Source organism: Nycticebus coucang, chromosome 9 (genome assembly GCF_027406575.1).
Source record: "Nycticebus coucang isolate mNycCou1 chromosome 9, mNycCou1.pri, whole genome shotgun sequence".
NCBI classification, from domain to species: Eukaryota; Metazoa; Chordata; class Mammalia; order Primates; family Lorisidae; genus Nycticebus; species Nycticebus coucang.
Window position 1 is genome coordinate 8,649,929 of NC_069788.1, and position 27,055 is coordinate 8,676,983.

The 27,055-nt window shown below is 40.8% G+C and overlaps 1 protein-coding gene across 1 annotated transcript in view; it reads left to right on the top strand.

The window, feature by feature from the left end:
* The window catches only part of IMPG1 (interphotoreceptor matrix proteoglycan 1), a 163,033-nt gene that overhangs the window by 106,636 nt on the left and 29,342 nt on the right, over nt 1-27,055 (top strand). The window contains 4 exon segments of the mRNA XM_053603577.1: nt 24,241-24,299; nt 24,302-24,439; nt 24,442-24,485; nt 24,488-24,766. Coding sequence (XP_053459552.1) covers nt 24,241-24,299; nt 24,302-24,439; nt 24,442-24,485; nt 24,488-24,766 — 520 coding nt within the window.

Consider the following 27,055-nt stretch of genomic DNA (forward strand, 5'->3'; position numbering starts at 1 on the left):
AATGTATTAATATACATAGCAAACTGATTACTACAGTCAAGCTGATATATATCCTGTCTCTCATTTAGCTACCTGTTTCGTGTTTGTGTGGTGAGAACACAATATGTGCACATATATAAGAACATGTGTCTCTTTAGATCCTGACACCAATCTTCATTCTTCATTTGGGATGGCAGATTGCCCATTGATTTGGCAGCTTTGCATGAGAGTTTGCAATAATGTTAGTCAGACTGTGTATCTGTGACATTCTTGAATGATCTTTCAATAAATTTTTTTTTGAAAGCCTAAGTGTCTGAAAGGTACAAAGCAAATTACATGCATCCCTTTTTGTTTTAAGCACCTTATGAATGTTAAATTTAGAAAGAGGTGGTTGTCCATGATACACGGTATTCATAAAACAATGCAAGAAATGCTACCGCTGAGAGAATGGAGTGGCATGGAGGGGGATGAAGGCCAGAGCAAGGAAAGTGAGACAGAAAGAACAAAACTGAGGGAGCCAAAGGGCCTTTTTAAAGTGAGCAACATTCATTTCTATCAGAGGATGTGGAGGGCAAACCAAGAGGAGTCAAAGACCTTGGAAATAGACCAGCAGTGAACCGTACTTAAGCAGGATGCCCAGACAGGTAGACATATCAATGCTGAGGACAGAGGCTTCCTGGAAGAGAAGCTGGGGCTGCTACTTGGGCAGTTTCCTGGAAGAGCTGATTTAAAAGAGTAGCATTTCATCAAGGACCTGGTTGGGACAGGGCCTATTAGCTCCAGGAAAGGAGAAAAACAGACCCAATTAAGAGAAGCAAGCTTATCTTTTAAGTTGGCCAAAGCTGGTTTGCTACAGTACAGCGTACCTGTAATCTTCTGACCTTCCAATAAGTTTTGCTTGTGATTTCCATGTTGCTCTCAGCCTAAATATTTTGAGTGGCTTCCCACGAAAATGAGACTGAGAACACTTAAGCAACAAGACTTATAGCATCTGACTAAAAGTCAAATGATCCTCCCTCTCCTCCCAGGGAATGGCAAATGGTGAAGACTCATGGGAAGCCCCAGCTGAATTTCAGCCCAGGTTAATCTTTTCACTGAATGTCCCTCCTAATGAGGTCTTTTTCTTATTCAGACAAAGGAGAATTTAGGCATCACCAAAGAAAAGTAGGAAACTAGTACTGTGATACCTGGCCTTGGCTGCCTTCAGACTCAGTGCTTAAATGGAACCTGCTGCTTGGACGGCCCCTCTGTGAGAGTCCTTAATTCCAGGCTAAAAGCAAAAGAAAATAAATGTGAGAAAAATCTTCCTGTGATTTAATTATACGTTAAAAGAGTTATATGTGGATCAATTTTATCCATCATTTCATTATATTTGAATGGTATGAAACTCCCCAGTACGTTCAAATCATCTTAAGAGTTGTTGGTTTGTCTGCTTGCTTTATTTGTATCTGTTTTTCACTTTGCAGCCTTCGTGCACCAACTAATATACTTCTCAGTTCATTTCTCCTTTGGGGAGTTTCATTGTACCTCCTCATTGTTAACATGAAATGCTGGCTGGGCAAGAGATCCAATTCAGCATTCTCTGCAATTTATAGCAATATCCCTGTAATGGAATCTTCTAGCCTTCATTATTGATAACTATTTTGCTTGACAAGGACAAGTTACATTACAAGCATCATTCTTTTCTAAGGCCATTTTCCCAGTTTTGAATTTTCTTCCCAAATGCATGACCTGCAGTAAGTAATCTTCAACCTTCAGTGGCCTTGCCTCCAATTCTATGGGAATTTGTCCAGGGACAGTTTTGAAGTACAATGACCTGTGCATTTGTGGGTCCCATCATATTAGAAATGGGGTAACTAGATAGAGCTCTCAGCTGATACTGGCTGAGCAATTTGTTCATTTGTTCTATGTATCTGCTTTTATGGCAATACCATGCTGTTTTGATTACTATAGCTTTGTAGCAGCTTTGAAGTCAGATAGCGTGATCCCTTTATTCTTTTCGCTTAACATTGCTTTGGCTATTTGGAGTATTTTGTGGCTTTATACAAAGTTTAGGGGTTTTTTTCTATTCTATTTCTATGAAAAAATGTCATTTGGATTTTGATAGGGATTGCATTAAATCTGTAGATCACCTTGGATAGTAGAGGCATTTTAATAATATTCTGACAATCCATGAACATGGAGTATCCTTCCACTTCTTTGTGTCTTCAATGTCTTTTATCCATGTATGTTTCATAGTTTTCAGTGTATAGGTCTTTCAACTCCTTGGTTAAATTTATTCCTAAGTATTTCTTTTGTAGCTATTTAAATAGAATTGTTTTCTTGATTTCTTCTTTGGAGAGTTTTAGTGTATAGAAATACTACTAATCTTTGTGTGTTGATTTTGAAACAAGGAACTTAATATAGGGAACTTGATACTCAAAGAGTAGAAAGAGCCAGAAGTCAAAAGGAAAAGAGAAGTTAGGAAAAGCAGGGCTCTTTTACTCCGCCTTGAGCTACAAAGACAAAAGAGGAGTTGGTATGATTAGAATTCAGGATGCAGCTCACCTGAAAGGAGCTGGAAGCCTGGGTTGCCTACCCATAGAAGCCAGGGCTACAGAAGAGAAAGATTTGTTGTTGGAACAGCCACTTGATGCACAGAGGGAAGAGGAGTGCTTGCCCACCAGAGCCCCGCATTGGCCAAGTTCAGCCATAAACCACACTGTATAGAGGCCTTTGAAATGCAGCCTACAAGGGTCAGCATACTTCTACCTTCCTGAAACAGAGTGGAGTGGGGAAAGGCAAGGACTTACTAAACAGGCCTAGGTTTAAGTCAGAGCCCAAATAAGGGGTCCCATTTTTCAGTAACAAGCAAGGTGCCACTTACAGTAACATCACTAAACATTGCTCACCCAACATTAACTGAGAGCTTTTTCTATCTAGTTACCCCATATCTAATATGACCTAATGATAGGTCATTGTACTTCAAAACTCTCCCTTTATTACTTGTACTTAATTAAAAGCAGGAGGTTCTCTCCTTGTGTATTATGTAATTCAAAGGTTGCTATCAAATTCCTTATTCATTATGATGCTTAGTATTTTATTGAAACAGGTAGATTCAGGCACACCAGGGAAATATTTCCTTGTGCACCCAAACCTATCAGTCTCAATAAAGTACTAAACAGCATAATCACTTGTGACACTTTCCAATTAATGCTAACATCTTGATGCAGCTGTCCTTAAATTGAAGCAATTTCACTCAATCTCTTTTTTTAATTTTCATTATTTTATTCAATAAAATATAAATCTTTAATAAAGTTGTTAGAACTCATTTGGTTGTTTTTTTATTAATATTAAATCATAGCTGTGTACATTAATGCGATCATGGGACACCATACACTGGTTTTATAAACAGTTTGACACATTTTCATCACACTGGTTAACATAGCCTTCCTGGCATTTTCTTAGTTATTGTATTAAGACAATTATATTCTACATTTACTAAGTTTCACATGTACCCTTGTAAGATGCACCGCAGGTGTAATCCCACCAATCACCCTCCCTCTTCCCCCTCCCTCCCCTCCCTCTCCCCCAATCTCTTTATACTAACTCTTATCCATATTCTTGTTTTCCTCAGCCCCAGGCACATGCTCCATCTGGGGTCCTCAAACTGCGGCCCGCGGGCCACATGAGGCGGTGTGATTGTATTTGTTCCCGTTTTGTTTTTTTACTTAAAAATAAGATATGTGCAGTGTGCATAGGAATTTGTTCATAGTTGTTTTTTTTAACTATAGACCAGCCCTCCAAAGGTCTGAGGGACAGTGAACTGGCCCCCTGTTTAAAAAGTTTGAGGATGGGGCGGCACTTGTGGCTCAGTGAGTAGGGCGCCGGTCCCATATGCCGGAGGTGGCAGGTTCAAACCCAGCCCCGGCCAAAAAACCACAAAAAAAAAAAAAAAAGTTTGAGGATGCCTGTTCTAGATGAATGGAGAAATAGATGGAGGGATGGGTGATAGAAGATGGATAACAACAATGTCCCTGGATTTTAAATATGGAGATGTGCCCATCTATCCTTTGGTGACACTCAGGACTGTGAAGTGTTACGTTTGATGCAGAGTCACAAATGCAAAACATGAACCTCCTCAATGTAACATTTCATCTCAAAACCATAGTTAACATGTTAAGTTCAAAGTAGAAGGAGGTGAATTGCTTAGAAAGGTAGTCATCCTTTGGGTGTTCTTCATTAGTGGGTACAGAGAGTTGGAACATATTTTCTTTATTGAGGTAGTAAATAGCAATCTGTTGCCTGAATTATTCAAATGTCCTTCTTACTGTTCAAATTCCCTCTGCATTCAGTCTTCAGGATACTATAAATTCTCCCACCCACCACGACCTTCACCCTACAATATGTTCTGTAGAGCCGAATATTTTTATGACTTAATTTTAATATAGGATTAGGCGATGATTTTTTAAATATAATTTATTTCCCTTAATAATTCTTTAAAATCTAAAGAATTTTAAATTATAACAGAATAAGTACCATATTTCAAGTACAATTGTCTATACCAAGACATGAAATCAATCAGGTGTCTAATGCATGCCAGGCAGCGCAAGTGCCTTTTGAAGATCACTTGGAGATAAGTGATACTTAGAGATTTGAGTTTGAAAATTTAGCTCCAAGTGGAACTATTAAAGTATCTCCCCAAAAGGTGGTGTTTCTAAACTATCTTTTAAGAACAGAAATTTAGAACCAGTCTCTCGAATTCTTCCCTTCTATGTATATAACGATTCCCTCTGGCTGATGGAACGCAATGTACTATAGTAATATCTTTAAATTATGTATTTACAGAATCTACTTACAAATGCTTTGAGGCAAGAAATGATTATTTTAAGTGGCTGAGATACAAATATCTTCTATGACTATAACTTTTCAAAAGTCACTAGAAACTACTATACCAGTTCTCTTCCTAATAAGAGATTTATATTCCATTAAGATGTAGCAAAAATGATGTTGACCAGCTTAGACTGACAATAATCTGGAAATTCAAACATGCTTTTTAACATGGTTAACATTTGCTTTCTAATAAGTTCTTTCAATAAGCAGCAGAAAAAGTCATTTCTTTTTCCCAAATGACTCTCACCAAGGACATTGCCCTTGAATTTTAAATGTCAAGGGTAAGAACATTTCTAAAGGAACCTCCATGTGATCACCTTGTGCATTTCTTACTTGTCAAGAGTTCAAAGCTTCTGCCTAAAGTTGAATTTTCTTGCCTTTAATTAAACTACTTAACTAAGCAGAGTCCCCCCGTTAACTAGATTTTGGTGTTAGACATAAGAATTTGTGCAGCTCTTCTTGATTCCATGTCTTCACCAGCAAAAATATAAGAAAAAGGAACCTGTGGATGAGGAGGAACCAACAGGCCTGAGGGCAGAAGGGAAGTGTTGTTTTCCGTCTTCCTCAAGGGCAGGGCAGAGCTGGGGCTGCCTCATAGTACTTCACCCCCAAATTCTCCCATAACAAATCGTGGAAACCTTCCCCTTCCAGGGCTCACAAACTTCCATGAACCAGAATCTCCTGGACATCTTCCTAAAATGCTGATCATAGAGCCCTAAACCCAGCTTTACAGATTCAGTAGATCTGGGGCACATTTGCATCCCCAGAAATCTCACGTGGGATTCTGATTTGGTGAGTGGGGGGAACTCAGAGAATCACCACCTCACATTAATAGCTGTCACTATAATTTTATTTGGGCTTTAACATTTTTAAAGCTCTTTCCTGCCTTTTCATTTAATTAATTAATTTCTAAACCATCCCATAAGATGCACTGGACAGCTTGTCGTCTTCTGTCAGATTACAAATTGGAAACACTGAAGCTTCTGCCCCTCTGTTTTCTGTCTGGGTGAACATAGCCACCATCAGTGACAGTGACCACACCAGAACCTAGAATCCCCAGGGGTCCTCACTCACATCCAGCCGTGTCCAAGCCATGTTGATTTTTAGCCCCTAGATAAGATATATCCTGCTCTCTCCAATGGCTGTGCCTTTGAATTTACTGTTTTCTCATCCTAATAGACCTATAAACTGCATGCTCTAATTTTTCTAGAAAAATTTTTCAGGCCAGGCGTGGTGGCTGACTCCTGTAATCCCAGCACCCTGAGAGGCTAAGAGAAGAATTGCTTGCTCAAGAGTTTGAGATCAGCCTGAGCAAGAGTGAGACCTGTCTGTACTATAAAACTAGTCAGGCATCATGGCAGGTGCCTGTAGTCCCAGCTACTCAAGACGCTGAGGCAAAAGGACCACTTGAGCCCAAGAGTTTGAGGTAAAGCTATAAGCTATGACATCATAGGATTATACCCAGAGTGACAAAGTGAGACTCTGACACAAAAAAGAAAAACTGTTTCATAAGTTTTAATATATATTACATCAGGGTGGATTATCTTGTATGCATATTTAACAATTTTTTGTCCTCTTTTTAGTATTCATGAATGCAATGTCTCCTTCAAATTGGCACATTTTGTGGCATGTCTTTTTAAATATTTAGTGTATGGTTGTGTCTGAAACTATCGTGCTTGAAGCATATTAGGTGTGGTTGGCAAGACCTGCTCCCAGGGTGGGAAGGAGAGGGGCTCATCCCCCAGGACCACATGGAACCCCATGCCCAATCTCATCTTGATTCAGTGTGCTCCGTCCCATTACAAGCAGCCTGCCCCTTCAGCCTCAGTCTCTCCAGTCGGCTCATTAATTCCAGCACCGGCCTCATCGAGGCCAGAGGTTTAACAGGGTGAGCTGCTCTTCTGAGAAAAAGCTTATGGCTAATGAGCATAATTACTCTTTTGTTGTGAAATTTTATGAAGAATAAAAAACAAGCTTTTGCTAAATTGTCAGGCTCACTATTGTTAAAACACCCTGATGTGAGTTTCCTAAGTTGTCAGGCTCACTATTATTAAAATACCCTGATGTGATTTTCCCTAACTCAGAACTTCTACTGCCTGGGTTTTCATTGTAAAAGGGTGTTCTCTGGGCTTCTTCCTGGGCAATTACTCAAATCTCAGCTTTCAGACTCTCCCTAACCAAAATGTCAGGGGATCCATTTGCCTTTCCTGCATTTGAAAATAGTTACACCACCGGGAAAATGAAATTTAAGTGACTTGAAGATTCATATGGAGAACTCTTAGAGATCTAAAAATAGATCTGCCATTCAATCCTGTAATCCCTCTACTGGGCATATACCCAAAAGACCAAAAATCACATCATAACAAAGATAATTTGTACCAGAATGTTTATTGCAGCCCAATTCATAATTGCTAAGTCATGGAAAAAGCCCAAGTGCCCATTGATCCACAAATGGATTAATAAATTGTGGTATATGTACACCATGGAATATTATGCAGCCTTAAAGAAAGATGGAGACTTTACCTCTTTCATGTTTACATGGATGGAGCTAGAACATATTCTTCTTAGTAAAGTATCTCAAGAATGGAAGAAAAAGTACCCAATGTACTCAGCCCTACTATGAAACTAATTTAGGGTTTTCACATGAAAGCTATAACCCAGTTACAACCTAAGAATAGGGGGAAGGGGGAAAGGGAGGGGAGGGAGGGGGGAGGTGGGTAGAGGGAAGGGGATTGGTGGGATTACACCAGCGGTGCATCTTACAAGGGTATATGTGAAACTTGGTAAACGGTCTGTGAAGCTAGTGAATGAAGCCCCATGATCGTATCAATGAACACAGCTATGATTTAATAAAAAAAAATAAAATAAAATAAAAAAGAAAAGTAAAAGGCTGACCTTGTGTCTTATATGACATATCAGTACACCCATGTGCCCTGATGGGCAGAGCATTGTTCTGTACCATAAGTAGCATTAATTTACAAAGGTTCAACAGTACCATGTCATCGGATGTCCCTACCCCTTTTCCATCCAACTCTCCACAATGTGTATTAGCTCTAGCACCTTGCAAATCTTCCAGTGGTTCTTTGAAGCTGTGGGCACATTGCCTCAATGTCAGCCTTGCTAAGGACCTCATCATGGATATTGTACGACATACTAAGACTGTATTAATCTTTCTGTGCCTCTGTTTCTTTATGTGCACAGGGGAGGTGATAACACCTTACAAAGACCATTAGGTATGAGAACATACACCCATGGTGCTCAGTACACTGCAGTAACTGCAGTATTTTCACCTACTGTATGCACCTGCAGAAGGGAAGGTATTTATCTTGTTCATTGCTGTTGCCACAGAGTCTTGAAAATACCTGGAAAATGGTAAATATTCAATAATTTCTGTTGAATAAATATACAATGCGTATCTAGGCTGGGCATGGTGGCTCACACCTGTAATCCTGGCACTCTGGGAGGCCGAGGAGAGTGGATTGCTTGAGCTCACAAGTTCAAGACTAGACTGAGCAAGAGCAAGACCCCATCTCTAGAAAACAGTCGGGCTTTATGGTGGGCACCTAGAGTTTGAGGTTGTTGTGAACGATGACACCACGGCACTCTACAGAAGGTGACAGAGACGCTATCTCAAAAAAATAAAAAAAGAACAATGCATATGTAAATGCATGAATGAAGTTCTGGCAAAGAACAAAATCGCTTTGGTACTTTCTGTGGAAAGAAAATGGATATTTTAAGAGAACTGAACTTTCATGCTTATTCTGTCATAATTTAATTTTGAGTAGGCTTTTAATTCTTCTGAGCCTTACATGCTTCGCCTGTAAATGGATAACAATACCCACCTTGCCTTTCTCAGAAGCGTGTTAATAGCTATACATGAAATAAAGAATGAACATATAGAAAAGAAAACAATAGCAAAATATTTCAGCAACTAAAGAATATCCTGGGAGTTATTCAAAGAAAACATGGAGAAAGCACAAAAAAAAAAAATAATAATTGCATAATCTTAAAAGAAAAGACTTCCTGACACAGCAAACCTGCAGTGCACATGAATATACGAAAGTTGGGAAAATGGGACCAGACACACAGCAAACCAAGTAGAGGAGGGAGAACCAAGATGGAAAGCCAAACCGGATGTGCATGATTGAGGATTCAAGTAACTGATGAATCAAATGATGAGGAAAGTTTTGGTTGGTTGTCCAAGATAAATTACAAATTTGTATGCCATATAAATATCTTTTATAACATTTATTAAAACCATTTATCATAGTGAACAAAATATACAGAAGAACTTTGTAAGATATAAAATAGTATTCCTTTGCAAGAATAAAATTACTTGGTAATTTGTAGCTAAACCATTCCATTTAGTAAGGATAGCGTGAAGTCACTCACAGCTTAGAGATTTGAAGAATTTAGAGTTCCCACTACAAGAAGACTCCAAGTTTTCTAATGCAAAAAACTAAAAACACTCAGAAAATAGAAAACCATCACACCTCACAGTTTTTCATTAACACTGCTGGGTCTTTACCTTGGATTCCTTATGGAATGAAATACGGTTTAAATAAATACAATGTATGCTAAAGTCTCTAGCAGCAATCTTAATTTGCCAAGCTCCTAGCAATTAGAAAAACTGTAACAAGAGACTAATTGAAGCAATTTATAATCTTTTTTCATCTAATTGGCTCTTTCTATTATGCTTCAAACTAAAAGAATATTGCACACACTATTAATATCACAGAAGTCCTAGCCATTATTTATTGTATGTTTTATATCTCAAACAGTTTGCCTTTGATATACCAAGAAATTTTTTTTAAATACCACTTTCTGAAATTTACTAATTCTCAATCTTGGCTACACATTAGAATTACCTGGAAAGTTTCTGAAATATACCCAGTCAGGGGCTCCTCTCTTGAGGTCCTATTTCAATTTCTTTGCAAAAAGGTCCAGGTATTGATGAAGTTATGAAAACTCCCCAGAATTCTAGCATTCACCCAGGCCAAATAATCTCTCAGCCTTTGGATTCATGGTCTCCAAATACCTCAGCTGAACTCTATTAACTGCCTTTGGCAAATGCTAAGCAATAATTTTTTAAGGGCTAAAATCTTGACTCTCATTCAAATATAAAATCGACATATGTTGAAGATTTAATTTACCTCATTAGTTAATGAGGAAAACAATTAGATGTTATGATTGGGTCAAAAAGGAGAATCCAGAGAACAGACCAAGAATGAGCCAGAGATTGCCACGCTGTAGTTCTGTGGGTGAAATCCAGCCTCACATTTGTTTTTGTACATTCTGCAGGCTAAATGTGTTTTTTATTTTTCTAAATGGTTGCAGAAATCCAAAGAATTACAACATTTAGTTGTAATTAGGACATGTGAAAGTTATATTTGATTCAATGTCATTGCCCATAAGTAAGGTTTGATTAGCGCACAGCCGTGCACACTCATTTTCATACAGTCGGTGATTACTTTAGAGCTATGACAGCAGAGTTGAATCGTTGTGATAGAGACCGTCTGGCCTATACAGCCTTCAATATTTACTATTTGGCCCTTTTCAGAAAAAGTTTGGCAACTCCTGATATAAGCAATCAAGAAGGGTGACACAAATTCACAAATTGATGCAAAACTGGTCAAAATCTACCTGGCAATAAAATGTAATGTTGAGAATCATCTTTTCCACAGAAGGAAAATTAATGGCATCTCCATCAAACAAAATTCACTTGCATCTCTATGGACTAAAATTATTTGCACGACCATTAGTTGTCAATGGCTTATTCAGTCATAAAAGTAGCTCAGTCCAAAACAATGAAAAGCACAGAATCCTCCAAAATTAAATCACCCACAGGCCTGCCAGGCGATGTTCAGCATTCTACTGGCAAAATGCCCAGTCATCTTTAAAACCCATTTCAAAGTCTTTCACAATTTTTCCTGACACAAACAAAACTACATTAACTTATTCGGGACATCAGAAGTGCAATCCGAAGAGAACACATTTCATTCCGGGTATGCGCACAACATGCCCCACACCCCCAGTCTATTTCACTGCAGGCTTCTCTGCCTGCTCTAGAAGCGGGACACCCACCAGCGACCGACCACCACCAATTCACCCCAAAATCTGAGCTTCCCACTCACACATCGAACACAAATCCTTCTTGGACGTAATGCGGAGCACTCTATGCAAGGGGATGCGAAGGTGTAGACCGAGGCTCTGCCCTCAGGGAGCATTATGTTCCTGGCATAGCCCACAGCAACCTCAAACTCTTGGGCTCAAGTAATTCTCTTCCCTCAGCCTCCCAAGTAGCTGGGGCTACAGGCACCCAGCCACAACACTGGGCTATTTTTTAGAGACCAGGTCTGGCTCTTGCTCAGGCTGGTCTCAAACCTGTGAGCTCAGGCAATCCACCCAATTTGACCTCCCAGAGTGCTAGGATAACGGGTGTGAGCCACGGCGCCTGGCCCTGTTTAATCTATTTTGTAACAATTCTGTGGAGCACTCCACGTTAGCATAGCCCAGTGGTTCTCTCGGCGTGGTAGGGAACTTGCATTTTTCATTCACAAGGATGTTGATTAAACATAAATGTCTCGAAGTTGTGGGTTTTATAGAGGCAGGTAAACAAGGGAGCAAATCCTGAATCCTACAGGAGTCGTGAAAGAATGAACAAGTCTTAACTAAGCCATTTGAGGAAAGGTGGTTCTTTGCAGTTAGCCCTTTTCTTCCCAGAACAAAAAAGAGAGAGAGGATTTCAGGAAACAAACATGTTCGAATGGGAGAGCTGGGTCTTCGCTGCAGCTGTCTTCAAGGGCAGGTGAAGTTCAACACTGTCAGCAGCAATTCTCAGTGGGGGTGGTGCTAGTCTATGAGACATACATATTTTGCAAATTGGCAAGGGGGGAGGGCACTTTGTGGTTGCTATAATCATGGGGGCCACTGCTAATAAATAGTTGGAAGAGTTAATTCTGAGATACGCAGCAAGGACCACACAGCAAAGAGTTCATTCCAACAAGACCTTTATGTGTGTTGCCAGACATTTAATTTGTGAAAATCAAATCCACAAACTTCTAAGCCTAGACCTTAACTCCCATTAAAATAAAACTTTTTTAATAGGTAAAAGATCATGACTCTCATGCAAGATGAGTATGTGACAAAGGTTATATTTAACAAACTAATTAATAAACAAACAAGATCTCGTGACCAGTTTGAAAGAGAATTTAAATAACACGAGATCAGCAATCAGAAATGAGGAAATAAATGTACAAGTAGGTACAAAATTGGTCAGTGTGCACAGGGAGAGAATCAATTATAATCCACCTGATGAAAATCCTTTGCATTTCCATGGACGAGAATAACTTGCAATAGTATACGTTTTCTACAACTAAGAGCTTGCAAAGACAATAAAAGACACAGGTCTCTACAGATTGGTAACCTGGAGGGTCTAGGGTCTTTCAGATTTTTCCCCCTGATTCCTTTTTTCACATAAGTATAATTCACAAAGTATATTTTCAAAATATTGATTAAACCCGAATTTTCTAGGATGCAGTTAATTCATAAACTAAGAGACATTTGTTTTTGTTTTATTGAACTAAGAGTTAACCATCATTTCAGAAAATCACTTGCTTCTGTGACAGTGGAGATCATACTTATGTTACAAATACAGTATCTGAATCAGTCTGCATTTGTAGTTGTGAAATCCACAGTGGTATTTTTAGATATTCCCAGACAGGTACAAGATTCTAACTTGTTATATTATGACGTTGTAATACCTTTTGAAATACATATTACGTTATTATAAGTATTGTCCTTTTATTTCTACTTTATGTGACAGTTGGAACAATGCATTGATTATTTTGAAGTTGGGTATTATCTAGGTTACATTCTTGATTTAAGCTCATTTCAGGATCATAAAGGGGGCATTACAAAATAGAAAGGGTGCAAAAATATGTATACACATTTTAAGAAAGAAAAAACTGTATTAAGATTGTAATACTGTATATATACCAATAACAAAAGATGAATACAAGTCACGTTGAGCACCTCTTACAATTGCAGAAGTCAAATGTGACTTGGGTATCACAAATTTAATAAAGTTTTTCCCTTACTTACAATGTGTATACATTTTTTGGCACCCTCTGTATTTGGTATAAAAAGGGGTATTAGAGTAAGGGTTGAGCCCCTAGCATGGAGATTACCTACTACAACCTAGATTAGTCAGAGTGGCAAAACCAGTGTTAGAAACCACGTTACTGAATGTATAATCTGCGTCTGTCTCTCTGTGTCCTTTCTACCCGCTCTTCTGCTTCCTACCGTAAATACTAACATGCACCCTGTTCAAAAACATCCCCAGAAATAGGAGGGTGAAGTCCAACGTCCCCGCTGAAGATCAGATGACTGTACAACATTCATGTCAGCATATTTTACATAAATTACGATGCATCCTTATAAAATACACTGTAGAAAGATATGTTTTTCTAAACCAAAGAAAGATTCTTTATGATATTCTGATAAATGCCAGAGAGTGACAGACTCAAAACTCTGCAGGGTCTTTAAGGGTTTCCATGTGTATCAGTTATCTATTGCTCCACGGAAAGCAACCCCAAAAGTTAGTGGATTAAAGCAACAATAAATACCTATCTCTCACATGGTCTATAGATCAGAAATTTAGGAGTGACTTCTAAATTAGGAGCCGGGTGGTTCTGGATTAGTCTCTCATGAGGCTGCAGTCAAGATGTTAAACAAGGCCACAGTGTTCATAAGACTTTTCAGGGTCTGATGGATGTGCCTCCCAGGTGACTTACACAGCTGGCAAGTTGGTTAGAAGAAGGCTTCAGTCCTTCCTGCTATGGGCCTCTTCATAGAGCTGCCTGAGCATCCTTACAACATGGCAGCTGATTCCCCAGAACAACTGATCCAAGAAAGCAAGGTGAAAAAAGTACTGCCTTTTACGTAATGTAACCCAGCCTCGGAACCATACAGCCTCCCTCCACAGAATTCTATGGCATGGCCCTTTGCAGTGAGAGGAAGTTCATTCAGGGAAAAGAACAACAGGAGGTGAGAGTCATGAAAGGCATCCCAGACGCCGGCTACCAAACCACAGAGGTTTCACATGGCTTGCACACTCCCAAACTCACATTTTATTTTAATCGTTATTACTGTCTCAGGCACATATGAAATTATTAATAGAAGAATATGTTGATTATTTCACTTTGCAAATCAGACCTGGTAAAATACAACCTTTCAATAATATCAGAGTAAGTAATTCAGAAACCACCCACATGGACTATGACCACGCTGTTCAAGGCCACAGCGTCACTGCGCATGGAACCGATGGCATAATGATTTCATTTGTCTCACATGTTCATTTCTCCAGAGAAGACAATCACAAATTTTATTAAGGCCACCAGCCAACCAGGGAAAGACGTAGACAGGCTCCCTTTTCACGTGCACACTTACAACTTCCTCTTGTAGGGGCTGGTTCTACACTGAAAACAGTCACCATGTTTTTCAAAAGGAAGACAGAAAATACTAAGGTCTGATTTGGCCCCGAGAGCCATCGTTTTTGTATTATATGAGGTATTGCTTAATGCTAATACAGTTTTACAGATTCAGCAATGTTACATAGTGAGGAAGAAATGTAATGAACTAGATGGAAAAAAAATGTGCCTTTGATGATTTAAGAAGAGGAAAGCCACAGAGTAAAGAAAACAGACATGAACATTCCATTCTAATCATGACCACCAGTCAAGCTGACACCCATCTTTGTACACTGGGCCTTCCTCTCTTAATTATTACTCACTTTAATCACTTAGAAAAGATGTAACTAGACAGAGACTTCAAGGACTACAAAACTTCACCTCAAGTAGAAAGTAAAAAGTATATGACCAGCCAGTTTACAAAATGGCTTAGGAAAAATGGAGAGTGTCTTTAAAATTTCCTTTGTATGGGGTTTCTGGGAAAACAGGTACCAAATAAATATTAGTTTCCTCTTGGCCCATTCTCACGCCTACTCCCAAGGCTGAAGAGTGGATTTTAAGGCCATAACCTCATAGAAACAGCTAACTAAGATGGAAAGAAGGCACAACGTATTTTCCCAGGGTTTAGGAATTAAATTACCGGCTTCAGTTTTACTCCAGATGTTATTTTAATGTTATTATTAATAAGAAAAAAGATAGTAGCAAAATATTTTCATTCTGTAGGGGCTCTGCTCAAGACCTTTATGTAGTGTATACACACATTTGAAAATATCACATTTAGCCCACATGACCAAGAAGCTTTTTTTTTTTTCTTAGAGACAGAGTCTCACTTTGTTGCCCTCAGTAGAGTGTCGTGGCATCACAGCTCATACCAACCTCCAGCTCTTGGGCTTAGACAATTCTTTTCCCTCAGCCTCCCGAGTAGCTGGGACTACAGGTGCCCAGCTATTTTTTGTTGCAGTTTGACCAGGGCCGGGTTTAAACCCACCACCTCAGTATATGGGGCCAGCACCCTACTCACCGAGCCACAGGCACCACCCAAGAAGCTATTTTTTTTCATTGCCAAATAAAAATTGTACACGTAGGGCAGCGCCTATGGCTCAGTGAGCAGGGTGCCAGACCCATATACCGATGGTGGCGGGTTCAAACCCAGCCCCGGCCAAACTGCAACAAAAAAAATAGCCAGGCATTGTGGTGGGCACCGGTAGTCCCAGCTACGGGGAAGCTGAGGCAAGAGAATCGCCTAAACCCAGGAGTTGGAGGTTGCTGTGAGCTGTGATGTCATAGCACTCTACCAAGTGATAGAGTGAGACTCTGTCTCTCTTTTTTAGAGACTCTGTCTCTAAAAAAAAAAAAATTGTGGGGCGGCGCCTGTGGCTCAGTGAGTAGGGCGCCGGCCCCATATACCGACCGAGGGTGGCGGGTTCAGACCGAGCCCCGGCCGAACTGCAACAAAAAAATAGCCGGGCGTTGTGGCGCGCGCCTGTAGTCCCAGCTGCTCAGGAGGCTGAGGCAGGAGAATCGTGTAAGCCCAGGAGTTGGAGGTTGCTGTGAGCTGTGTGACGCCACGGCAGTACAGTGAGACTCTGTCTCTACAAAAAAAAAAAAAAAATTGTACATGTATATATTTACTGTGTACAACCTGATGTTTTGAAATATGTATACATATTTAATTTTTGAAAGGTTCAATCCCACTAGTTAACATATGCATTATCTCACATACTTAACATTTTTTATGGTAAGAACACCCAAAATTTGCTTTTTTGGACCTTTTCTACACAGTACAGTGTTATTAACTGTAGTCACCATGTTGTACAGTGGAGCTCTTGGACATATTCCCCCTGCCTAACTGGAATTTTGTATCCTTTGATCAATATCGCCCCAAGTCTTCCCCTGCCATGGCCCTGGTAACCATTCTATGTACTTGTATGAGTTTGATTTTTTTAAGATACCAAATATTAGTGAGATCATGCGGTGTGTCTTTCAGTGCCTAGGAGATTTCACTTAACTAACGTTTTCCAGGTTCATCTATGTTGTCACAAGTTACAGAAGTTCTTTTTTTAAGGCTGACTAAGATTCTATTGTGTATATATATTTTCTTTGTCCATTCAAGTATTGGTCAATCTTAGTTTGAGTCTCTATCTTAGCTATAGGCTACAATAGACACAGATGGGTCACTGAGGTTTACAAAAATTAAAAAATATATATATTTGTGAGGAAAATGTAGCATGGGCTCTAAGAATCTTGGGAAGTGGAATTGAGAATGAGATGAGCTAGTATTTATTTGGTACTTGTTTTTCTAGACACAATAATAGGCTTTTTAAAAAACAATAGTTATCAGGCCAGCCACAGTGGCTCACACCTATCATCCTAGCACTCTGGGAGGCTGAGGCAGGTGGATTGCTTAAGCCCAGGAGTTCAAGACCAGCCTGAGGAAAAGCAAGAAGCCCATCTCTAAAAATAGCCAGGCATAGTGGAAGGCGCCTGCAGGCCCAGCTACTCATGAGGCTGAGGCAAGAGAATTACTTGAGCCCAAGAGTTTGAAGTTGCTATGAGTTATGACACCATGGCACTCTACCAAGGGTGACAAAATAAAATTCTGTCTCAAGGAAAAAAAAAAGTTATCATTATCTCCCAAAAAAGTAATGCATACTTGTTATTTAAAATATTAAGTGTTAGAGAAAAATTCCAAAAAAGTAAAATGATGAAGCTAAAATTTTACTACTCAAAAGTAACTAAAGGATATCTATCATTCCAGCTCTCTCTCAATCTAAAATAATATGAATATTTAGTATTTTAAAACATAAAAGGATAGATAGAAGCACTTTTACAAAAATGTCATTTTTCTACATTGCCATTCTAATAAAATTTACCACCTTTAATTTTACTTGACTTTAATAGAAAAAAAAGACACAGAAATGACACTCAATAAATTGCTGGATTTAAGATAAATATTTTCTTATATCATGAAATATTTATTCTTAAAAGATCCCTAAATGTTAAAAAGATTACCTGAAATATTAATTTGACATCATTGTCATTTACACCACACATTTCAACGTCAGGCAGAATTTTTGATGTAATGCTATAAAAGCTGTAATTATCAGAACATTGATGGTTCATCCCTTTTCAATCCTCCATACCCCAAGTTCTGGTAATTAGGTAAGTGTTTTGCCATTGTCAAGGTTTATTAATTTAGAATTGGTTCTGTACCCCATCTCCCCATGGACAGATTTTCAGATTTAAATGGATTTAGGTCTCACCCGCAGACCCACCACAGTTTCTTCATTCCTCAATTCTCTGTTTTGAGTTGTCTTGTGGTTGTCTGTAATATACTTCAGGCAATTGCTTCAGAAAGGGCTGGGGAGCACCATAGCTTCTGAGGATGCAGCTACTCACTGCCTGTAACTTTCTAATGTGAACAACAGCTTGGCTGAATACACTTAAAAAATTCCTGAATCACCTTTCTTTCACTTCCAACTTTGCTTCCGTTATCTTCAGCTACAGGATCAGATAACACCACCATGATTGTTTTTTGGGGGGGAGGAGGGCTATTTCTACAGTATGTGGCTTCCTTTTTCTAACAGGTTGCCCACATGGAATTTTTTGTTTTGTTTTATTTTAATTAGCTTTGCTTTGTTTCAATCCTTGGGATTCAATACTTTTCCTTCTTGAGTAATGTATTAGCCCATTCAGGCTGCTATAACAAAATACCTTATACTGGGTGATTATAAACAAGAGAAGCTAATGTCTCAGTCCTGGAAGCTGGAGAGTCTGAGATCAAGGAAAGGACAGATTCAGTGTGCAGCGAGGACGAGTTCCTCATGACAGCAATTTCTCACTGTGTCCTTGCACGGCAAACAGGATTAGCTAGCTCCCTGGAGTCTCTTTTACAAAGGCACTGATCTCAATCATGAGGAGTTCACCCTTGTGATCTCATCCTCCCCCAAGCCCCCACCCCCACAACCTCCCAATAACAACATCTTGGGGGTTAAGATTGCAACATATAAATTTGGAGGAGACGTGAACATCAGACCACAGTGAAGGATAACTTGCATAGTTGCTTCCATTCTGGGTATTTCTTGATATTGTTTGAACCTCTAAATTCACGTTTGTTCGTTTTCTATATCAGAAAAATTTTTCTTCCATCATAGGTTTGAAAACTTGTCCTGATTCATTTGTCTGTTATTCTCTCATTTAAGGATACAAAATATATAGATGTTGGCTCTCTTCCATATTCCTTTTATATTTATCATCTCTTCTATGATCAGTTTGTGAACTTTATTCTCATTCATGTCAATTTTTAATGATGTCCTAAAGCCTGTCAAAATTTGCGTGACTCTTTTCAGTCAAATTATCTCCTTAGACTGTTCTGTGTTACTATAAGAGACTACAACAGATAGGGCAGATTATAAAGAAAGGAAATGAACTTTTTACAGTTCTGGAAGGTGTCCATGGTCAAGGCCTGAGTCTAGGGCAGGCCTTCGTGCTGTGCCATCTCAAGGTGGAAGGCAGAAGGGCAAGAGAGGGTGAGAGCAAGAGAACAAGAGAGGGTCAAACTGGCCTTTACTGGCCTCAAATAACCTACTCCCATGGCAACCACGTTACTCCTTTCAAGAGGGCAGAGTCTTCATGGCCTAATCACCTCTTAACTGTTCCAGTTGATAACAACCCTGGCAATTAAATTTAAACATGAGCTTTAGAAGAGACATTCAAATCATAACATGTATTTATCCCATATTTTTATCAATTTTTTTAATAACAACAGGACATCATTTCAAAAGTCAAATAGATTTCTACCTCCAGGAAGATGAAATAAATGTACTTTCCCCTATTCCGTCTGCTAAATGCACCATTATTACAAAACAAACACAAGATGACCGTGAAAGTCAGGAAAAGGCACCCTAATTAGGAACATTGGTGCGTAAGATCTGTGTTTCCTTTTTGCCTCACATACCCTATACTGAAGAAGTACTTGGATAAATTGTGGCTCTGCCAAGGACACTTGAAAGGATGAGAAGAAAAGATATAGAATGGAGGGAAATATTTGCAAACCACGTATGTGACAACTATCTAGAATATACCGTTGACAACAACTCTCAAAACTAACCATTTTTAAAAAATCCAGTGAGAAAATGAGCAAAAGACAAGAAGGGACATTTTGCCCACATAGGATATACAGGTGGGATGCACATGTAAGCACAGAAAAGACGCTCAAATCACTATTAGGGAAATGCAAATTAAAACCACAGTGAGGGATCATAGCACACTCATCAGAAAGGTGAGAATAAAAAAAAAAAAAGCATGTGACAATATCAAATGCTAAAGAATGCAGAGATCCGGGATCCCTCACCCACAGCTGGTGGAGACACCGCCCTGCAATAAAGTGGTTTGACAGTTTCTCCAAAAATCAAAGATCCAACTGCCACACAAGCTATTACACTCCTGGTCACATATTGTAGAAAGAGGAAAATTCATGTTCACATAAAAACATGTGCATGAATATTTATAGCAGCTTTATTTGTAATAGCCAAAAACTAGAGGCAAGCCAACTGTCCGTCAATGGGTAGATGGTTAAGCCATCTGTGGTCCATCCATCTGATGAAGGCTACTCAGCAATAAAAAGGAGGAATCATTGGTGGACGCACTGTGGGTGAATCTCCAGAAAGTTATGCTGAGGGAGAAAGGCCACCCACCAAAATTACACACTATATTGTTCTGTTTCCATAACATGCGTGAAATGACAAAATTATAGAAATACAAAACAGATTAGTGTGTGCTGGATGTTAAACAGAGCGTGGGGCGGGACAGAAGTGGGGGTGACTATAAAAGGGCTACATGAGGGAATTCATGGATGAAGGGAAAGGGCTCTCTCGTCTAGACTATCATGTCAGCATCCCAATTCTACTACAGGTTTGCCAGATGTTAATGTCAGGAGAAACCGGGGAGAGGGTACACAGGATCGCTGCATAATTTTTTCTTTATCAAGAGAAAATTTACGACACATAAAATTCACCATTTTAACCATTTTTAAGCAATTGGTTCAGTGGTTTTTAGCTTTTTCACAACATTCTGAAACTCTCAACATTCTCTAATTCCCGAAAGCTTTCAGCATCCCAAAAAGAAATCCCGCAAACATAAAGCAACCACCTCCGTGAGCTTTTCCTTCTTGCAAGTCTGAAGGGGTCGGGGGTCTAGGTTCTTCTCAGATCCTTCCTCAGCGCAGTGCAGCCCTGGGCATGTGGGCGTCCCAGGTGCCCAGGAAAATGTCAGACTTTTGAAAGCACTTGTTCCCCACAGCACCTCATTCCCTCGCCTTCTCTCCCCAATTTCTGTTTGGTCTGTTGTTCTGCCAACCTGTTACCCATCACCTCACAGGGTGGCAATTAGTGCACGTGCCTGTGTGTTTTCACCAGAGGCCCCCCAGGTATAAAGGGCAAAGTTCTAGTTAGGAAAAGCTAAACACAGGTAGAAACAGAGACGGGTTGAAACCAGAAACTACAATTCTTTGTGAATGAGCCTGTTCTGCTCCCTGGGGTACTGGTGCTGGGAACCAGGGCTGTTATTTCAAAGGCTGCCCCTGAGCTGGGGAGCAGGGGATAGTTCAGAACAGGGGGAGTTCAAAATGCTGCAAAATTCGCTGCTTTGACTGAGATTCAGCTGTTTGTTCTTAATTAACCGTTCCCTGGTTGCACACTTTTGTTTCCTTTCCAGGGTTCTGAAAGGGCCAATTCTGATGCTTTTCGCCAGAATCAGAATTCGTTGCTCTCATGGAAACATATTTTCAGATTTCTTACTGTACAGTTTTCATGGACATCGCCCTCTGGATTATTGATTAAAACTACATTTGAATCTACAACTATCTCAAAATGAGAAGGTTAATTTTTTTTTAAGGTAAATCGTATTGAAGTGTTCTGACAAACACAGCATTTTCCTATCTCACACCTCACCGTTCAGTCCCATTCTCCCAGAAGCAGTCCCTGGTAACTCAGTTTCTCCCGGCATTTACTTTTCCCCGTATATGTGAGTCATCAGTTTCATATGTCATTTATGGACTTGCTACTATTATAAATAAGGCTTTAGGGTTTTTACAATACCAACCTCTCTCTCTCCACCAAACGTCCCAATATGGTGTTATTATAACTATTATTAAATTAACAGGACAGTGCCTGTGGCTCAAAGGAGTAGGGCGCCAGCCCCATATACTAGAGGTGGCGGGTTCAAACTTGGCCCCAGCCAAAACCCCCCCCAAAAAAAGAATTAAATTAACATTCAGTGTTTATATTAAATATCCACAGCTGATCTGTCTGTTGTGTTTCCTTTCTGTTTTCCTGGAGTTTATGTTTTCTTTTTTTCATTTGCTGAATTTTCTTTGTACTTATTGCTAATTCTTCCCAAACTTTTCATTGCAATTTTCAGTATCAATTCCCACATCAGCTAAACCTTAGTTCAGATTTAGGATACCCCCTCTCCTTCTCTCTCGACTGCTGCTCTTCCAGACTTTTCGACAGATGTCACCTGGGTCTTCCCTGTTCCTATCATCCTTAGAGTGTCCTTGGTCTGTTTCCTGGGTCGGACTCCCTGGCCCCTTCCTTCGCTGTTCCTCCTTCTACGTATCACATCCTCCAGTAGTTATGTCACATTAAGAAAAAATTGCACATGATTTTTATTTGTTAGTTATACCTTAATAAAGCTGAAAAATATTTTTTTAATTGGAACAGTGACTGGCGGCTTGGTGATGAGCATCTCATATACCTGTCTCTTGAGATTAATCTAATTTTAACCGGTTACCCTTTATACCTGGAGCACCTGAGAATCCTTCACTCCTTCCTGGAGATTTCCCCAACTTTTCTCAATATCACATTTCTTTCTCTTAGTTAACTACCACCTCATTTAGGTAAACACACCCTAAGAAACGGTACCTGGGAAAAATTGTCAAGAGTTTGTGTATTTGAAAATATCTTTAGCCTGGCACTTGGTTGAGGGTACAGAATTCCACCGTAGCTATCAGGGCACTATGAAGACCCCAGCCCTGGGTAGGGTTTTCACCACTAGCAAGTGGTTCCCAGAACCTGAAAGCGCTTTGACTCAGCTGGCACTAAACCGCAAAGCCAGCCAGCACAAGCTACCAGCACAGTCTTGTTTCTTTTCAAGCAGGTAGTGCATTGCAAAGAGGACAATGGATCTCCCCTCACCAAGGAGAGAGAACCCCTTTGCAAACTCTTCCCCTTCTAGCTGTACCCAAACATCTTGGCTTAGGCAGTTTCCTATCAGGAACCGTCTGTCTGTTTGGTCTTTCTACTATTCTTGATTCTACTCTATTTTATATTTTATTTTTCCTCCTCTCCCCCTGTTCCCAGTCTGTCCCCACAGGCACCTGTTCCCTGAACGTGGCAGGTGCTGCTCTTCTTTCTCCCTCCAGGAGGGCTCTCCCGGTGGCCAGGCGGCTGCTTCCTCGCTATATCCTGCCGTGGCAGGAGGAGACGGCATCTCCCTCGTATCTCTTCTTATAAGGCTACTAGTCCCATTCTCAAGGACTCCACCCTTATGACTTAACAACCTCCCAAAGGTCCCCAAACACCATCCTGTTGGGGAGCTAGGACTTCAACATACAAATTTTGAGTGGACATATTTAGCCCACAGTCATGGAGGTTTGAATAAAACTTTAATTGTATATTTAGAGGGATCTTAAATGTTAGGAAACATGATAGGTAGTGAATTATAGGAAAACACACCTAGGTCCTCTGCCCAGGGGAGAGAAAAGACAGTGCTTCTCTGAAATCTGGTCATGACTCACCAACAGACTGGTTTATTTTGAGAAAGTAATAAAACTAATATGATTCCACCTTTCAGAGCTGTTTATCACTTGGGGTTTCAGTTTTGGTGATTTCACTGTAGTAAATTAGCTGATGGAGAGTCCACAGATTATATCTGCGTCCAGACAGTCCATTTATCATGCTTAGCATTTGGATTTCAACAGTTTTCCTGTGTATTTGCCAAAATGCCGCAGAAATAATCACAGAAAGCTCCCTGTTTTGATCATGTGATGTTTTAAATGTCATCAGCAGCTCTGGGCTTAGGTTCCTTAGAATATTTTAATAATCCATCAATTTCTTTATCTGAAAGTTTCATATAACCACTTTATCCGTTTATAAATACGTATTCATTTTGATATTGTACCAACAACAGAGTGGACTTTAGTAGTTCAATGTGTACTTACCCAAGAAACACCAAGTGGAGGTGGAAATGATCAGGGTATAATAACATAACAGTGGCGAAGGATTTCAATATTGTTAAATACTTAGCAAGTTATATGATCGATAAAGCATTTGAATTCTATATGCCACTTACACCTTTGCACTCTCAGCACTATTTGGCAAATTGACGAGATTACCCAAATTTGGATCATTTAAATTTTAAGTGGTAACCTACCAAAATGTAATAATTAGAACTAAAAACTTCAGTCGCATAAAATGCAGGCTCGTGTGACTGGAAGGTGAATAAAGTATCTGCCCAGGTAGTTGTCCGGGAGTTCCAAGCAGGGAGGTAGGATCTAAATCTGTCCCCATACCAGCTGTGGTTTGGCACAAGTTGTGACTTAGTTTGTACTACCTTGTCCCCAGGTGTGTTGTGTCTGACTGAGCAGTAAATTCCAGAAATTTTGAGGAGCAGGTGCTCTTTCCTCTCACTATGCAGAAGGATGGGGCCGGAATAACGTGGGTGCAGGGACCTGCGCTTTGAGACACAGGCCTGTCTGCCCTTTCTGTACCAAGCTCTCTCTTCCCCTTTTTAAATTTGACCATTGAGATGCTGTACCTTTTTTAAAGTTAAGCCTAACTTTGGATTTTCTTTTTCATCTTCTATTCTTTGGGGAATATTTGGATCTAATGAATTGATCTCGGGGGCTTCTTCCCCACAGCTCTTGGTCTCGGCCTGCTGTGACCTTTACTTCCCTATCAGAAACTCGACCTTTATTTACTGAATCTTCTCTCTAGCTGACCACAGTGTCACTGACACAATGTCCATTGACCAGACAGTACGAATCCCAGGGCTCATCATCCCCACCCATGATTATTCTGACACCAGCCAACTGGCCCTGGAAATTCCACATCCATCTGCCTTTCTGATGACAGCAGCTCAAATATGAGCAGCCAAGATATTGTCTTGGCAGAGACCTAGACAAAACAGATCTGCCCGACACTCCTGCCTTGTATGAGGTCCCAGGACTCAATGGCTGTGTTTCTACCCCAGATCATTCCCTGGAGGACACCACTCCTGTCCCAGCGGTGCAGTATGTCACCACTAGCTCTATGACCTTTGCCACCAAGGGCCAGGAGCTGGTGGTGTTCTTCAGTCTGCGTGTGGCCAACATGCGTTTCTCCAGCGACCTGTTCAATAAGAGCTCCCTGGAGTACCAAGCCCTGGAGCAGCAGTTCACAGAACTGGTGAGTGGGCACTGCTGGCAACGCTCCATCTCTGCCGTTTTCTTGTTGTTGCTGTATAATACAATCATAGGCTGTCCTGAGTGATGCAGGTTAGAGCAGAGGAGCCTCTGAGACCACCATTGCTGGAGACATTAGCCAGAAAAGTGGATTCGGATCTAACCAGGAAAGTGAGCTCTGTGGCAGCCAACAGGAAGGTCACTGCCACCCAGCCTCACAAGAACACAGTCATCCCTGAAATCTTTTCACTATAGTTCTCTCTGAGTTTATCCGGGAATTATACATAACCACTCACATGCTGAATTTGGAATCTAAAAACAGCATGAGTGAAGTTTTCTTACAGTGTAGCCATCTAAGAAAAGGGCACAAAGATGGAATGAGCCAGCGAAGGAGCTGAGAGTTCAGGGTAAAGCTCCTGTTTCAGTTTCCCAAGCTCTTGTAAATCTAAGAAAAAGAATCAATGGCTTATCACTCTGGTCTCTAACAGAGAAAGTGAGAAGTTCATCACAATGACATATGTCGTTGACAATCAAACACTGCAAAACTCATATGTTTTTTTTGTTTCTGCACAATGAAAAATACATACCCAACAAGAAGTGCTGAGCTGGGTGGTGCCTGTGGCTCAGTGAGTAGGCGCCGGCCCCATATACCGAGGGTGGCGGGTTCAAACCCAGCCCCGGCCGAACTACAATAAAAAAAAAAATAGCCGGGCGTTGTGGCGGGCGCCTGTGGGCCCAGCTACTCGGGAGGCTGAGGCAAGAGAATCGCCTAAGCTGAGGAGTTGGAGGTTGCTATGAGCTGTGACACCATGGCACTCTACCGAGGACAATAAAGTGAGACTCTGTCTCTACAAAAAAAAAAAAAATATTGCTGAGCTGTGTGATGCGCAGTCCTGCCACTCACAGGGAGACTGCGACACACCTCACACAGATGGAGGGATTTCTGACCACAGTAGAAAAAATGTTGATATGCTTTGTATACAATCATTTGTATAATCATTATACAAATTAAAATCCACATAAAACCTAATGTCCCAGCTCGGCACCTGTGGCTCAAGCGGCTAAGGCACCAGCCACATACACCTGAGCTGGCGGGTTCGAATCCAGCCCAGGCCTCCAAACAACAATGACGGCTGCAGCCAAAAAATAGCCGGGCATTGTGGCAGGCGCCAGTAGTCACAGCCATTTGGGAGGCGGAGGCAGGAGAATTGCTTGAGCCTGGGAGTTGGAGGTTGCTGTGAGCTGTGATGCCACAGCACTCTACCCAGGGTGACAGCTTGAGGCTCTGTCTCAAAAAAAAACAATGTCTCCAATAGACATTTGCTTTAAAGTAAGACCTTATCTGACCCATCCCCTCCACCTCCCACCCCCCACCTTGAGGTGCGTAGATACAAGGAGGGTGTCAGGGAACAGAGTCCCTGTGACCCTAGCCGTGGTGCACGCATTAGGGTTCACACGATGCTGCTACAATGAAGAGATCGAGAACACGGCGACTTTAGTTAGATATGAGTTTATTTCTCCCGTGACGAGTGGGACAGCTCTGCTCTACAGTATCATTCAAGAACTGCAGTTCCTCAACCTTATAGCTCTGCCAACCCTAAAGGTGTCCACTCCCTCATGTGGTCAAAGGTAGGTCACTGGCACATCCCTGCTTCCACTGTGAGAAGCCAAAAGACAGGAAACCAAGGAAAAGCAATTTCCTTCTAACCAGGTGATACCAAAGTTGCCCTCATCACCTCCACTCAAATCCTATTGGTGAAAACTGGTCACATGGCCATGCCGTGCTGTAAGGGAGGCTAAACATGTGGTCCCCTAGGCAGCTTCTGGCCTGTGAAGACACTGAGTCAGGGGAAGGGCCGGCTGACCATCTGCACACTAGGAGAGGACAGGGAGTCCCCAGCAGAGGCCAGAGAAATGCTAGGACGTGAAGAAGGGGTCCAAAGTAGGAGAATTCAGAAGAGAGGAGAATGAGAAAAGGAATTCCACACCTTAGATGAAATTTCATTTTATTTACCCAGTAACCTTGTGAAGGAGATACCAGAATGTGGGCAGGGTCAGAGTCAAAATTCTGGTAGGGTGGGACAGGGACAAAGAAAAAGTAGGTGTGGGCCAAGCCTGGGTGATGGCAGCTGGCATCTCTTATGCCTTCTGGGCTCACCAACACGCAGTTCATGAGTAAGGGGCTCACGTTCGGGCCATGACAAGGCAGACGTGGCTGAGTTTCAAACCTTTTTATAAAATGATCTCAGGATGGCTGCAGCTCACAGGGGCAGATGGGAGAAGCTGGAGCAGC